Consider the following 16,955-nt stretch of genomic DNA (forward strand, 5'->3'; position numbering starts at 1 on the left):
TTTTAAACTAGATACCCCAAAGATGATTGTGGCCAAGTTTGGATTAATTTGGCCAAGTAGTTTCAGAGGAGAAGATTTTTGTAAAAGATTACTTTAATTAACGAAAAATGGTTAAAAATTGACTATAAAGGGCAATAACTCCTAAACGGGTCAACTGACCATTTTGGTCATGTTGACTTATTTGTAGATCTTACTTTGCTGAACATTATTGCTGTTTACAGTTTATCTCTATCTATAATAATATTCAAGATAATAACCAAAAACAGCAAAATTTCCTCAAAATTACCAATTCAGGGGCAGCAACCCAACAACCGATTGACCGATTCATCTGAAAATTTCAGGGCAGATAGTTCTTGACCTGATAAACATTTTTATCCCATGTCAGATTTCCTCAAAATGCTTTGGTTTTTGAGTTATAAGCCAAAAACTGCATTTTACCCCTTTGTTCTATTTTTAGCGGTGGCGGCCATCTTGGTTGGTTGACCAGGTCAGGCCACACATTTTTTAAACTAGATACCCCAAAGATGATTGTGGCCAAGTTTGGATTAATTTGGCTAAGTAGTTTCAGAGGAGAAGATTTTTGTAAAAGATTACTTTAATTAACGAAAAATGGTTAAAAATTGACTATAAAGGGCAATAACTCCTAAACGGGTCAACTGACCATTTTGGTCATGTTGACTTATTTGTAGATCTTACTTTGCTGAACATTATTGCTGTTTACAGTTTATCTCTATCTATAATAATATTCAAGATAATAACCAAAAACAGCAAAATTTCCTAAAAATTACCAATTCAGGGGCAGCAACCCAACAACCGATTGACCGATTCATCTGAAAATTTCAGGGCAGATAGATGTTGACCTGATAAACATTTTTACCCCATGTCAGATTTGCTCTAAATGCTTTGGTTTTTGAGTTATAAGCCAAAAACTGCATTTTACCCCTATGTTCTATTTTTAGCCGTGGCGGCCATCTTGGTTGGTTGACCGGGTCACGCCACACATTTTTTAAACTAGATACCCCAATGATGATTGTGGCCAAGTTTGGTTTGATTTGGCCCAGTAGTTTCAGAGGAGAAGATTTTTGTAAAAGTTAACGACGACGACGGACGACGGACGCCAAGTGATGAGAAAAGCTCACTTGGCCCTTCGGGCCAGGTGAGCTAAAAAGAGGATGTGGGACAACTGTCCACAAGAGACCAAAATGACGCAGACATTAACAACTATAGGTCATTGTACGGTCTTCAACAAATAACAATGAAAAACAATTCAAACAAGAAAACTAACAGCCTTATATTTATATAAAAAAATTGAACGAAAAACAAATATATGCCCTTTCCCAATCATCAATTTACTGTCTTCATACTAGAAGACATTTATCATGCTCATAATACTCCCTATGCCTGGGACTGTATATGATCGTATTTTTGAATTTCTTTTTTTTAGAAGAAAACACTTACAAAGATTTTCTATAAAGATTTACCTGTTTGAGTTTATATATCTTAACATATTGATTTTTCAATAGACCTTTTCTAACAGTTTGTCATTTATATTAGAAAAGTTTCATTACGAATATTGAAAAGCCTAATATGGTATTCTAGATGAATTAACATTAGTAACAATGATGCAAACTCAATCAATATTTCAATTATAGGATAAATAAAAATGTTAAAGGATACGAAACTCTTACAACTTATTAAATACACCATCGCTCATTAAGCAACAAATAATAATATTGCAAAGCTGATCATAGTAATATCCATGATATCAGTACATGTATATACTATACACTTGTTACATCCCTGAGATATATGTATCAGATTACTTCTTTTATCATGTTTATAGAAAACTCAAATAAACAACAAAATGGTAGACAATTATTAGTCTTTTTTAAAACATGTTAGTTTAAGTGTTTAAATCCAATTTAAAATAATTTTTCGAATAAAACAGAATTTCAATAGCAATGCCAATGTCTCATGCTTTGCACATATTTCATGTATTTTATCTGAAAGAGCACCAACAACATGAACTAAAAAACTTTTTTTTCTCCAATTTTTTACATTTAAATTGTTTGTGTTTTAAGCACTGCTATCATGGCTATTGGGCTATTTCCTAGCAGCCAGTTTTTAGTGATGGATGACGCCGGAGTGCGGGAACTTTGATAGGAAAACTGAACTTTGATAGGAAAACTGACAATCCTAGTCAATTAAGATTGGAGTTGCGTTGTTCAAACTCACAAACTCAGTGTTGACTGGCTAGTGATTACATTAGTTACTACTTAGACCACTTGGCAACCTAGCCCTTCCATATCTTAGAGAAAGAAGGACTAGACAGCAAATGTAATGGTATTTCTGATATATTTAGTTTTAAATATTTCCAAGAGCCATTTATGTATAATTCTTTGAATATTTTTTGATTGGAATAGATTTTCCAAATGGTCGAAGACATTACTTTGATAAAAATTTGATAAAAATCAAGCAAAAATTGAACACATGAAAGAGCTTTCAATGCAATTTTTCATGTAATTAATATTTCAAAGGGACATAACTCTATTAAAAGTTAATGACACATGAATGATAGGCACTGATTTTTTAAAATGTTCAAGCCATTGCTCATACTCCATTTTTTTTCCAAATTTTCTGCAATCCTTCTTCAAATGTCCCCTGGATTGCACATATATCTGTACATGTCAAAGGTGCAAGGGCAATGACTAGAAAACCTTTTTTCTTTTTTTCTTTACAGCAGTATACTACCCTTCTTTTAAAGTAGCTTAGTCCTACATAGAGATAGATTGGTTATCTGTTGGGCTAGTCTACTATTAAAGGAGGGTAGTTTACCTAACCTAACAATGAATTCACGGTTCATCTAACAAGCAAGCTAACCAAAGATATTACCTATAGCTACATACTCAGTGAAACCTGCTGTAAAACAAATTTAGGTCATTGTATGGCCCTCAACGTAACTTTTCAGTTATGATCATGACTAGCATAATTAGTAAGAGTTAAGTGACTAGTTACATACCTCCATGTCCATCATAGACACCAAAGAAGTGTGTATCTTTATCTCCTGGCATTGACAGTAATTCTGTGTGGGCATCTTCCATATCTGATTAGGTTAAGGAAACAAATAACACTTCTACATAGTTATACTTTACATAAAAGGTTCACCTCCAAAATTGATTTTCTAAACCCTAAACAATCTTTCAGGTTTAGGTCTGCCTACTACCATGACTACAGATCTTTACTTTAAAGTAGGCATTGACAGAGAGGGATACAGTCCATAATTGTACATGCCATACTGGCATACATTTGTTGTACATTTTATAAACCAACTCATTCTCATATATACATGATATATAATCAGAAGAACTATCAAAAGTCAAGAGTGTGGACAGCCATATATATATATAACGAAATTATATCCAAATATAGTGAAGTATTGTAAAATACTTAACAAAGCTACAAGATATTTTTAGTTCCATGTGGAATTTACTGGCCCCATACATATCGTATAAGGTCACTAGCACACTGTGTAACAAATTTATCTTATTAGTAAGGTAGGATCAATGCATTTGAATTGGGACATATAGTTTTTGGGAACACCCCTTTTTAAAAATGGCTGGATCCTCCTCCGCAGGAGTTCAATAGATTTACTAATATTGCAACATAATTCTGCCAATAAAACATACCTGTGTATCTGCAGACTGCAATACAAGAATGTCATGAATGTATTATACATAAAATTGAGAAAGGAAATGGTGAATATGTCAAAGCGACAACCACCCGACCATAGAGCAAACAACAGCCGAAAGGCAACCAATGGGTCTTCAATGTAGCGACAATTCCCGCACCCGTAGGTGTCCTTCAGCTGGCCCCTAAAAATATGCATAATAGTACAGTGATAATGGACGTCATACTAAACTCTGAATTATACACAAAAAACTAAAATTTAAAATCATACAAGACTAACAAAGGCCAGAGGCTCCTGACTTGGGACAGGCGCAAAATTACGGCGGGGTTAAACATGTTTATGAGATCCAATCCCTCCCCCTATACCTCTAGCCAATGTAGAAAAGTAAAAGAATAACAATACCCACATTAAAATTCAGTTCAAGAGAAGTCCGAGTCCGATGTCAAAAGATGTAACAAAAGAAAATAAATAAAATGACAATAATACATAAATAACAACAGACTACTAGCAGTTAACTGACATGCCAGCTCCAGACCTCAATTAAACTGATTGAAAGATTGCCTTAATCATATGAATATCAGGTACAATCCCTCCTGTTAGGGGTTTAGTATCATACTATCATAAAATATATATGAGAAGAACATAACCCGTGTCATGCCAACAACTGTTTTTTTAGAAATAAATGTGTTTAGTTCCGATGGAAAGACCCTATCAGTGTACATGTATTCATCACAGTAAAGGATACTTATTCTCCATCCCTGCATACATGAAGAGCCAACTTTAGCAAATGAATTCTGACATGTTGCTGTTAACTTTGTCGTTACAGGTTCAGACAAAGTCTGACCCATTGTTTATCTGAAAAATTAAAACAATGTTATTTCATAAGTATAATGAGTCTTTAATGACAATGAAATGTGTGCTGTTAAAAATGAGGAACAAATATAAAGCAAGAAAGTATGTACAAAACTACAAATGTACATTGAAATGGAAAAATTCAACGAATCCTTTGATCTTTCATAGTCATAAGGTCTCAGACATTTTCATAATTTTGCACTGTCAAAAGTAAAAGAACCATGACAACTACCGGTATGTAATATAATCAAGTGATCTTACATATAGGGTATTCCTTTAAACCTCTGTTCAGTCTCTAGTATGATAATACATGAATATAAATATATTTGTGATGTTATTATGTTGGATAATGATGTATTATGATCAGTTGGTTCTTACTACAAAAGATGGTAGCAGTGAGCAGTATGTGCTCTATACAAAAAATTATGTCCTAATCAAAGAGCTGAATAGCTCTGAGGGGAAAGACGGCCCTTGTTTCTATTTAATTATGTTTTTGGAAAGGGGGGTATCTTTTGATAGTTTTCATATGAAGAATGAAAAAGAGAACAGCTAGAACATGTAGAAAGGTTGACAATATTGAAATCAATTGTTGTTTATGTAATTTCATTTCCTTAGTTTAGGATTCAATTTGGACCAATGGAAGAGATCTGCATCTTCTAAATCTAAACATTTGATTAAAGTTGATAGCTAATTATCTAAAACTCAAATGAATTCTGTCATTTCACAACAACTACAATATTTTTTGAAATCTTGATTGTGTACCACTGAACTGCAGGCTAGGGCCATTTTCTATTTTTTGTGACAGTACTCTTGGATTTTAAAGTTTTTTCTTTAGAAAGTGTGGACTGAAAAATCTTTTCAGTTTTAAATTTCCATTGTTAAAGTTCCGAGTTACAACACTCATCACAGGGAAACAGGTACAAATAAAAAAAAAAAAAAACAATATGAGTGATGTAAACTGTGTGAAGCTTGTTTCCAAATCTTAATTTTGAAATATTTGTAAACAATAAATATGTTTAAACTACAAAATGCATTTTTTTTTCAACCTTTACAATGATTATGTAGGTACACAAAAATTTAGTTTTAATAGAAGACTACTAATCCAATGAAATGTCACATTTGAAGTGTTTAAATACATTAACTTTTATTTTAGTGGATAATTAGTCATCAATTGAGGTGCTCCTGAATTGGAGGAAGATTCTCAGAATTTTTACAGAAAAAAGTGGTCTCACTAATTAGCGACAAGAAGAATTTTAGCGACAAGAAGCGATAAGAAGAATATTTTTTTCTTGTCGCTAAATAGTCTTCTTGACGCTTCTTGTCGCTTTTTGTCTCTAATTAGTGAGACCCGAAAAAAGTTATAAAATCGTTTCTTTCCCCTGTCTCATGTAACCCCATGATCTTTGTTTATTTTGAAAGTTGTTGACCTACAAATTATAGTATCGTATGTTGATGTTTAAATCATCTACAGTAAACAATATTATGTTTAGATTTAACTAATACAAATTTGTAATTAGTGCACGATCTCTAAGAATGATTTAAATAACCAGTGAACTGGTGAAGGATATCCCTGCTTCTTCCAAGAATGACGTCACTATAAAATACAATGTAGGTTGGATATATTTAGAATATCTCGTCATACTAATTTTTCCGGATTGTAAAATAAACGTATATAGTGTAAAGGAGAGTTCAAGATACGATAATTTCATGAGAAACAGAAGGGAAATGTGTAAAAAAGTGTTTAAAGTCAAACTATTCATTCCTGGGTCTCCTTCTCTTCAATCTGAATAAGATTTGGTGGGGGGTTTTCCACACTATAACATGTATAAAAACAAAATGAATGATGTGAGGGAGTGTCACTCTGGTCAACCACATAGGGGATTGACGGCTTGAAGCCGTCTTTCCCCAAAAAGTGTCTCAAAATGTCAGGAGTGTAACGCTTTCGGTGTGACATTCACAAGAAAGCATGTGCATTCATCATGTTCATTGACGATCTAAAATAAATAAGGGCAGATACCATGGATACAATACCAAACAAAATCGCTCATCAAACCATTATAATTTATATCTTGACTATGATTTCTTGTTTAATTCTTCCATCTATTTACATTTTTATATTTAACAATATAAAGCAAGTAAAATAAGTTTGTGTAAAAAATAAAATGTAAGTACAAGTTAATATGTTGCCAGAAAATGTCTTTGTAAGCAAAAAAACATGTTTATACACATCTTGCATGGTTTATATTTTTTGGTTAGTGTCATACATGTAGCTCATTTCAGACATTTGTAGCTTGGCAAAGGTGCATCCAGATGACACAGCAGTTTTATTACTGGAATACTATATGTTGACCTACAGTAAGGGGTACTGTACTTGAACAAGTAATTTTTATTTACTTGAAGAGGTAAAAAAAAAATACTTCTATGTATATAAGTAAATAATAATGTTTGGATAATCTCCCCTTAATTTTCTAAAAAAATTGCTTGTATATATATATATGGACCATAATTTGGTATTCGGCCTTTGGTTTCTTTTGGTTTCCTTTTTTATAAGTTCTAAAACTTTAACTTTTATTCTGTGGGTTGTGTTGTGTTAAAATAGTATTAATGGAACAATTGAGTTTTTCAAGAAAAAATTATTACATTTTGATTCACCGTTTACGTGACAGGAAACCAAACAGGAAACCAATCTTTATTTTCTTTATTTTGCACAATATATTTCAAAAGACATAAATGAACACCATTACTAGTGTTACTTGCTTCATGTTAATATTTAAGTTTTATTTTATTGCAAAATCTGCTTAAAATAATCTGAACAGTATACTTTTTCTTAAAATCCATCTTTAATGTAACAGTATTATAAAACTCCTAAATGAATTATGTGTGCTTGTTTTGAAAACAATTAGTACAATTCATTCAGAAATTTCCATTTTTTCTTCATTGATACAGGATACCATAATCGTTGTATCTTGATGTTTAAGCCAGAAAAAATGTATTTATATTTGGTTTTGAAATTCCAGTTATATACAATTTATTCCAAATCATTGGCAATGTAACATTCTTTAAATCCAGTAAAGAAAAAAACTTTTAACTTGGAATTAAAATCTTTAAAATAGGCACAATGTGATACTTGTGACCTGTACACCATCTACATGGTTTCCACATTTTAATCTACTTTACTTTAGTGGACTAAAATCAATAAAGTACCTCCTTTCAAGTCATGCATGGTAAAAGTTTACTTCTCCTTTGACAAGTGTTTGCAGAACATGAATAAAAAATAATAATTAAAAATTGTGACAAAGATGCCAACTTTGTACATTCCAAGTGTAACGGTATATTAACATGTATCTTTTATTAAATTATATTTATTCACCTAAATTATCCAGTAATTTTTACTGCTGAAGTTAAATCAATCCAACGAGCATCGGTACAATGATAAGAGAAGTAATTTCGATTGATTTTTCCAAGGACTCTTCACATAGTTATCGTGAAATGAAGTGTGTTCTAACGTCTGTCAAATCTGAAATCAATTTGTCAAGTCATTGGGCATTTATTTTCACACAGGATCGTATGTAACATTATGCACATAGGAAAAATAACAGACCACTGGCGAAATCTCTTTGACAATTGTATTTTCCTCTTTTAAACAAGACGAAACAAGTCTACAGATTATGTTTGCTAACATCCCGTTGGAAACAAAAACAATGTTTAGACCTAGTATTTCGTACATCCGGCCGTAATGGCGTGATCACATGTTAGTCACATGTTTCACGTATGACCGTAAATGAATAGACAAACATATTTAATTAAAAAAAAGGAAATAACTGGACTTCTGTTTCGTGTGAAATGTAACGCATAACGATAACGTCATTTTCTAACTTAATTATTACGAAGAACAGAACTAGAATGTAAATCCTCTCTGATTTACCTGTTTGAACATCTCGCGAGAGTTCATTTTTGCATATTGTTATAAAGAATTCTATTACAACAAAGCAGATTACATCATCTAAAATTTGCGTTACGAAATCGGACTCCAAAGTAACGCAACTGTTCTTACACCTGCTACAGAAATACTTATAATTCTCGGCATTTTCTTCAGACTATTCTTATTGGTCGATGTTCTTTATTATTTGAAAGCAAAAGTAACGAATCTGTCGGTGACGATTATCTATAAATCAGTCAGCGTTATGCACTTCGGAAGCGGAAAGTAACGCGAGAAACAACACAAAAATACGGTCGTATAATCTTTGAAATTTGTTAATTTCAATTTTTTTTCTAGGGAAGAGTAGCATACACTTGTATGTTGATAAAAATAAAGGCTTCTTTAGATGTAGTTACGACTTTTCTTACAGTAAAACACATTTTTATCACTTTTCTATAGTTATAGGAAACGAGCCCAATAGCAAATTATGGTTCATATATATATATAAGTAATTTTTTTTTAAATCCCACAAAAGTTCTCAAGTTTGAAATGTAAAAAAATGCCTTTAATGATTTTTCCCAAGTTGACTCATTACTTTTTATTAGAGTTCAATGTTTCATCTCATTAATTCAACAAGGAAACTGATTGAGCAAAGATCTTAAGTATTTGGGCAAGGCCTTCAAAAATTGCTCCTTGAGACCAGTGTTCTGAAGATAACATTAAACTACACTTAAAATGATTAGTATTTTAGACATCTGCAAAGGGCAGACAATTTAAAATGCTACAAGATCAAAGAAATCCTAAGAATTTAAGAAAAGAAGATAGGATGACATGTTCACTTTTATACAAAAAAATAATACAATGCAAGTAAAAAAATCTGAATGTCTAAGGGACAGAACTGAGCTTTTTTTGTTTACCTATACAAGTAAATAAAATAACACAACTATTAAAATTTACTTCTTCAAGGATATAAAAATTACTTGTACAAGTTACTAAGGACCCCTGACTGAACTATAGTTGTTAATTTATGTGTCATTTGGTCTCTTGTAGAGAGTTGTCTCATCAGTTGAGGACTTACTTAAATAAGTCATTTTCTAAATCTGACACTAATTCAAGTAATATTATGTCCAGAAAGGTTGGGAGTAAGAGTTGTCTTTCTTTAATGATTGCCCTACATTGTATTTTTAAAAGTAGTACAAATTATAACAATCACTAGAATAAGTGATTTAATCTTATTGTTTCTTTAAATATAGAATACTTAATGTTCCAGCGACTAATATGTTGCTAAAATTATCAGAACCAACATATGTGCTGATAGGATGACCAGGTCATGTGAGATGTCAAGATGCTTCATTTTAGGAGTATTAAATTTATTTTTTAACCAAACTCGCTAAAAATTATAATAGCCTTCAAAGAGGGTGGTAATGCCCTGTACCCTCAGGCGTCAAATGATCATTTTAGGCTCAGATGTATTGAATATTTATTGTTACCATTAATTTTGGAAGAAAAAGAAGAGAGATTCATCAAATTCAGCGGATTTTTATATCGGCTAAACATGCTAAAAGAAAGTGTAAATTTTATCATCATGCACTAAAAGTTACCGTTAACGCCATTCGGCAAGAATTTTAATTGTTATACATCATGAATGTACCCCATTAGTACCCTCTTCCAAGACCTCATAATTATTTGAACTACATGTAGGTCCTGAATAACCCATTGACCTTCACTTACCAATAACTTAAAGACAGTTACAACCATTAAGGTAAAGATAGCTTAAGCAGTCTCGTGGACAACATTTGTATTCACCCAATTGAGTAAGTCATTAAACATAAAAACATGCCTTGGCCGCAGCAACTCGTACACACGACAAGCACGAGCAAGCAAGTACTGGCAGTAGAGCATATTACACTATTCAAAGAAGTTAAATGTGTTTATTTATGTTTTTATGTTGCACAGAAGACGATACAAAACTTACTTTGTATACTTAATTAGTGATTACATTAATATGATGTGAATTTAAGGAATTTTCCACTAAAACAATGCTGGCATTACAGTACTGTTGTGCTGTTTCTATTTTCATTTAATTTCCCCTTAGGCGATTTACCGTTCTAAACGTAAACATTCCGCCAACGGCTATTTCAAGCATGACCCGTTTAGAAATATCAAGACATTTCTTTGTACTTACTTTAAACAGCTAAGAGAATATTTTTAAAACAGAAGTTTTATTTGTTTATTAAAGTCTTCTGGTAAAATTTGACAGTGTATTTCCATTTGCGCACGAATATTATATTTATAATTTAGTAAACCGGCTGACGGAGTAGCCCAGTATTGATTCTGGCATGTAACTGAAGTACTAGTTTTGCTTTCCCTATTGTTAGTTTTCCCTTAGGCTTTATGGATCGTGATGTTCCTTTGGCACCATCTTACGGTGTTTATATGTCTCCGAACAACAAACAACAAAATCGTTTTACTCGCGAAGTGGTATTAACCATATAGGGATACATAAAAATTCTAAAGAAATTCTGGATAATATTCAGTTAACATGGTTAAATCTCGGTCTATTTTTGAAATTAATTCTAAGACAATTTAATTTGGCATACCACCATTCCCCATGTGAAATTATAATTGATTTTAATACAAATGAAAATAGAATAGAATAGAATAGAATATTTTAATTTTCCAAATTACAGGGCCCATAAAGGGCATAAAACTCAGATACAATTTTATTGGCACAAACACAATTACAATAAATACATCTATCGCTATTTGTCCGCTATTACTGGATACACACAGGTTCCCTTTAAATTTTGACGTCATAAAACAAAATATCTGACGCCACAATGGAAAAGTGATTGTTGTATGCGTCAAAGGTTCAAGTCTCCAGGTCAGCCGGGATTTGCGATAAGGTGTATTGGCAAAGGCCCATATTTCAGTACATTATAACAATGAATACAGCATAGTTAAATATGATTGTTATAATTAAGAAGCTAAAATCTCGTTTCTATACACCAGACATTTATATATACATGTATATATCTTTATTCTCAATAAACCATCATTTTGACAAGGTATAGAGAAATACACAATATTATGTACAATATTTACAATATATACAATATTCAATAAATACATTTAGTAAAAGACATGTTACAAAAATAATTAATAGGGTGGCGTCACACTAGATAAAGCCAGGAGTTCACACAGATTTATTTATAATTTTGATAAATTTGCAGAGTTTACTCAACTTAACCTTCTTTTTTGATGACATTAACAATTTATATTTTAAAATATTTGGCTTTGTGTAGCTATACTTTTCAATGTAATTTTTCCTCTCCTGTTCAAAAAAATTGCATTCCATTGTTTTTACACAGAGTACAGTTTCTATTTTGTCTGCTGGTGTTTAGCCATCTACCAGCTTCAATGGCTAATTTATGATTAGTCGTTCTAAATCTGCAAAATTCTACAAGATTTTTGTTATCTAAAATATCTTAATAAGCTTCAGAACTAAAACTATCTTTAAATACTTTGTAATTTATAGCTTTTGGTGATTCTTCTAACAGTAAGTGCCAATTCTGTTCAAATTGATCTTTAAGGTTTCTACTAACTGTAAGACGTAGCCAATTCAAATTAATAAAAGTTTGTGAATTCCAAATATATGTTAAGCCACATTCATTCAAAATATTTTTTATGTTATCTAACCATAAAAATTTATCTCCATTTTCAAATGACAATTGAAAACATAAGTTATAGACAACTTTTGACAATTTTGACTCCTTTCCAGAAAGAATTTTACCCCAGAATGAGATCATTCTATTTTTTATGTCAATTTCTAGAGGATATCTTCCAAGTTCGCCATATATCATATACGATGGTGTAGAAGATTTTAAATGTAAGAGCAATTTGCTAAATTTTAGGTGGACTTTTTCGATTATTTCATTATTGCTAAAACCCCATACTTCGCACCCATATAATAAAATAGGCTTTATCATCTTATCGAATAATTCTAGTTGCGTTTTGATTGAAAGCCCGTGGTTTCTGCCTAATTTTAGAACCTCGTAGAAAGCCTTCGTAGCTTTATTAGCTATGGACTGTTTCGCTTTCTTAAAATTCCCACTTCTAGCTAAGTCTATTCCTAGATAATTAATACTATTCACTATTTCTAATTCTGTTCCCTTCAAATTGAAATGTAGGTTTCTTGGAAGTGTTCCTTTAGAAAATATCATGATTTTACTTTTATCTGCATTTACTTTCAGTTTCCATAAAATACAGTAATCTTGAAATGAGTCAAGTTGCTTTTGAAGATCTGCAGCTGATTCTGCCATTAGCACAGTATCATCAGCATACAAAATTACAAATAATTTCAAATATGTATTAAGTTTGATTTCAATTTCGTTAGTTATCGTTTGAAGACCATCTAAGTTACAGTTTGATAAATATGACTCGAGGTCGTTCATAAATAAGGCGAAAAGAAATGGTGATAAATTTTCCCCTTGGCGTACCCCGTTACTACACGGGAAAAATTCTGACTTACAATCATTATAAGAAATACAAGACTTTGTACCGTTATACATATTTACAATTATATTATACATGTTACCGTTCATATTATTCACTAGCAACTTGTACCATAGTCCATCCCGCCAAACTTTATCGAAAGCTTTTTCAAAATCAATAAAAGCGCAAAACATTTTTTTCTTTTTGTTTTTTAGAATTTCAAAAAAGTTAAAAATTATAAACAAATTATCGATTGTTGAATAGCCCTTACGAAATCCACATTGATTTTCGTTCAAGATAAGAAATTCGTCTGAGAACTTAGTTAATCGGCGTTCGCTCACTCAAAATTGCAGTAAAGAGTTTCCCGAGGCAGCTTAAAATTGTAATTGGTCTATAATTTTTTGGGTCCATTTTTTCACCTTTGTTTTTGAAAAACGGTTTAATATTTCCAATCAGCCAACCATCTGGGACAACACCTGTTACAAAAATGATATTAAATAGTTGTTCGTAAATATCTAAGAATATAGTTTCTGTTGACTTGATATATTCATTTACAATCAAATCTTCTCCCGCGGCTTTATTGTTTTTTAGTTTTTTAACACATTTTTTAATCTCGTCTTTTGAAATGTTTTTATTTATACTTTCGTTCAGACGATTAATATCGTAAGGGTCAATGTATGGTATGTTAATGTCTTGCTTGTCATTTGGTTCCTCGTTTAAAGATTTAAAAAAAATCAAAAAGTTTTTCCATGGGAATGTCGGGTTGCTCCCGGTTTTTCCCACTTTTTAATAGTTTCCAGAATTCTTGTGAATTATTTGATTTTAAATTTTTAATTTTCTTTGACAAATTTCTTTTGTGATCAAGAATAGCTTGATCCATAACTTTTTTATATCTTTTTTCAGCTTGTTTCAAGTCTTGAAAATTTTGATCTGTTCTACATGTTTTGAATTTTCTTTTACGTTTTCTGAAATTTTGTCTCTCAAAGTGACAGTCGTCATTTAACCACTCTTTTTCAATTTTCCAAGTTTCTTTTTACCTTTTTTCTTAGAATTCGAAAATTTACATGTCCCGAAAGTGGATTTCGCAGATTTACAGAATATTGAACATAAATGGTCAAGTAAGGTATTGATTTTTGTTTTATCAACTGACGAGTACTTTTTACTAAAATCTAGATGTCCACTTTCTACTTCGTCTAATAGTATCTTTAATTCTTCAACTTTGCCTTGTTCAATCTGATCTTTAAATTCATGACATTTTTCATTATCCCATTTCTTAATTTTTTCAGAAAATATTTGACGATTACGATTCTCCCCCGTTTCCTCTACATTTTTCAGGGATAACCCTGACAATGAAATTGTTAATGCACAATGAACATCTGAATAAAAATGACTAAAATCAAGTATAGAAAAATTTCTAAAATATTTCAATAAACTTGTAGAACTTATACAATAATCTACAATGCTAGCATTCTTACATGTTAACTTTCCTGTCATTCTGTCTTCACCTATTCTTCCATTTATAATAAATAAGTTATTTCCTTTGCAAAAATCTAAAATTTTGTTTCCGTACCTGTTTCTAATAGGGTCTAAACTATTTCTTTTTCGTGGTATATTCAATAAGTCAAGCGTTAAAACATCGTTTTCTACAAAATTCGCCGCATTGTTTCCATGCGTTTCTTTTGAATGTAAAAAATCATCGTCGTTGGCCGTTCGTCCGTTAAAGTCTCCAATTAAGGCTACGAATTTGTAATTTTTTGAGAAATTTGTATACTCGTCCTCAAGTTGACTAAATGCATCATGTGAAGAAAAAGCAGTATATTCAGGGGGTATATATACTATACCTATAACAATATCTTGATCTAAATTTAAGAGGTCAGATGAGACTTTAAACCAAAGCACGTATTTACAATGTGTAGATAATGGTTTTATTTTACTTGCTATTTCTTTTTTGTAGCCAAGAATGATACCCCCAGATCGAGTTTTAGCTATAGCTTTTCTATTTTTCATATGAAATTCATATCCTGTTAACTTAATTGTGTCAATATCATCAGTTTTATTTTCTACTAAACAAATTATGTCATTTTTTCTTATTAGTTTTTCAAATTCTTCATATTTTAATCTCTTCTAAATTCCACAACAATTTAGACCTATAATATTTAAAACATTATTATCTTTAGTTTGACATGTATCATTATTATGTTATTTATATTAATGTTATTAACAGATGGATCATTGTCTTTTTCTGATTCGTCTACACTGATAAATGTATATTCTCCTTGGCATTTCTAATCAGGTGTCTCAGGACTAGACCCTGCACGCTGTCGTTTGTATCGTCCATTCTGTGTATCATTGGATGGAGTCATCAGAACGTCCATGTATCCAGTGTTCTCTCCGCTACCTTCGCGCTGTATTTCTGTTGGTACTGGTTCTTGGTTTTGCGGAGTGGGGTTTTCTGTATTTGATCTTGGAATAAACAGTTTCCCATCGATATATAACTTGTCTCGAAACATTTTGACAAGTTTTCCGTCCTGTTTTGCCAATTTCATAATGGGATAAAGCCTAGCCTTTTTCTTTCTTCTTCTATTTCAGCAGGGAACTGTTCCTGTATTCCGAAAGGTTTACCTCGTAACTTGTTCGCATTTTTAAGAACGTGTTCTAGGTCACGATGATACAGAAACCGAGCTATTATTGGTCGTGCTCTATTTAGGCTTCTCTTTCCAAATCTATGGACATTTCCAAACTCAATAGGATGTTGTATATCAAGTTCTTCGTACAAGAAGTTCTGCAGCTTTTGTTCACAATTTTCATATTTTGCAAAGGCTAAACCTTTAAAAATCAAATTGTTTTTCATTGACCTACATTGTAGATCTAAGATCGAATCTTTAAGTTTATTAATTTCATTGAGAGGAAGCTCTAGTTGTTCTTTGGGACTTTGTTCTAGATGAGTAATTCTTCCATTGTGGTGAATAAATTTTCTCAAAATTTGTTCGGATCGAGTTTGAATGTCATCAAAAAGGTTGCTTACGCCTTGACAACTCGCCTGACAATCAGCAAGCTGAACGTTTATTTCACTTGTCTTAGTTTCCAAAGTTCTAACTCTTGCGGACACTGACAGCATAGATTGGTGAAGGTCATCTATACGTTTGTCAAGTTTCGTTTCCATTCCTTGGACTCTGGAATCAATGTTAGTTACAACTTTCAGGATCATATTAAGTAGGTCCATATTATTAGGGCCATCTTGTCCAGTCTCAATTATTTTGCGGGTTTCCTCTATAAGTTTACCGGTTTCGTTTAGAGACATATTTACAGAGGTCATAGGTCAAATTTACTATACAGTTAGTTGATTTTACACATTTCACATAGGTACAAAGTCCAACTTCATTCAAGGCGTTGTGAACTGTTTTATCCGTAAAGTTTCGCCCCTGGGTATATTCGAGCCAAGGTCTCAATGAACAAAGAAAATATTAATAAGTTCTTATAAAATGTGCATAAGACACCTCCAAAATATTCAAATTTTACACAAAACTGTATACTAAAGTCAAGATATTTACGTTTTGCGAAAGATAAATTCCATATCATAAGTAAAACTATCCAAACTCGAAGAAATTTTGTGGAACGAAAAAAACACTTCATGTTGGTTCAATCACGTGACCTCCTTCCTATAAAAACTATTCACTTTCAGGACTTTTAAAGAATTACTATTAATGCAACTATTAATAATTAGCGGATTTTTACAACAACATGCAGGAGGTACAGTCAGTGAACATTTCGATTTTTCATGTTAATTTTAATATCAAAAAAATCTTTTAAAAAAATTATTTCGAGATTATTTCTTGATATTTTTTTCATGAAATTTTCAGTTAGATTAAGATTGCCCTTGTCTATATAAGATTCTTTTTTGTTCAACAACCTTTTTAATTTTGTAAATCAAATACGGATGAAAATAATTACTTAACAGTTTCCGGTGATACTCGACCAAACATTTATGGTTTGTTTTGATAT

At 31.7% G+C, this 16,955-nt stretch overlaps 1 protein-coding gene across 4 annotated transcripts in view; it reads right to left on the reverse strand.

Annotated features, from left to right (window-relative positions):
• LOC134702059 (probable protein phosphatase 2C T23F11.1) overlaps positions 1 to 10,560 on the reverse strand; it is a 28,687-nt gene extending 18,127 nt beyond the window's left edge. For 3 of the 4 annotated variants that reach the window (XM_063563155.1, XM_063563154.1, XM_063563157.1), the window contains exons 1-3: positions 10,435 to 10,554; positions 4,434 to 4,543; positions 3,020 to 3,103 (exon numbers count right to left, since the gene is read on the reverse strand). In XM_063563155.1, coding sequence (XP_063419225.1) covers positions 3,020 to 3,103; positions 4,434 to 4,536 — 187 coding nt within the window. In that variant the 5' untranslated portion in view covers positions 4,537 to 4,543; positions 10,435 to 10,554. Of the gene's footprint in view, positions 1 to 3,019; positions 3,104 to 4,433; positions 4,544 to 10,434 lie in introns of all 4 variants that reach the window. The other variant, XM_063563156.1, reaches the window with a different exon arrangement.
• Positions 10,561 to 16,955: the final 6,395 nt, after the last annotated feature.

The sequence above is a fragment of the Mytilus trossulus genome, unplaced genomic scaffold, assembly GCF_036588685.1.
Source record: "Mytilus trossulus isolate FHL-02 unplaced genomic scaffold, PNRI_Mtr1.1.1.hap1 h1tg000380l__unscaffolded, whole genome shotgun sequence".
Classification (NCBI taxonomy): domain Eukaryota; kingdom Metazoa; phylum Mollusca; class Bivalvia; order Mytilida; family Mytilidae; genus Mytilus; species Mytilus trossulus.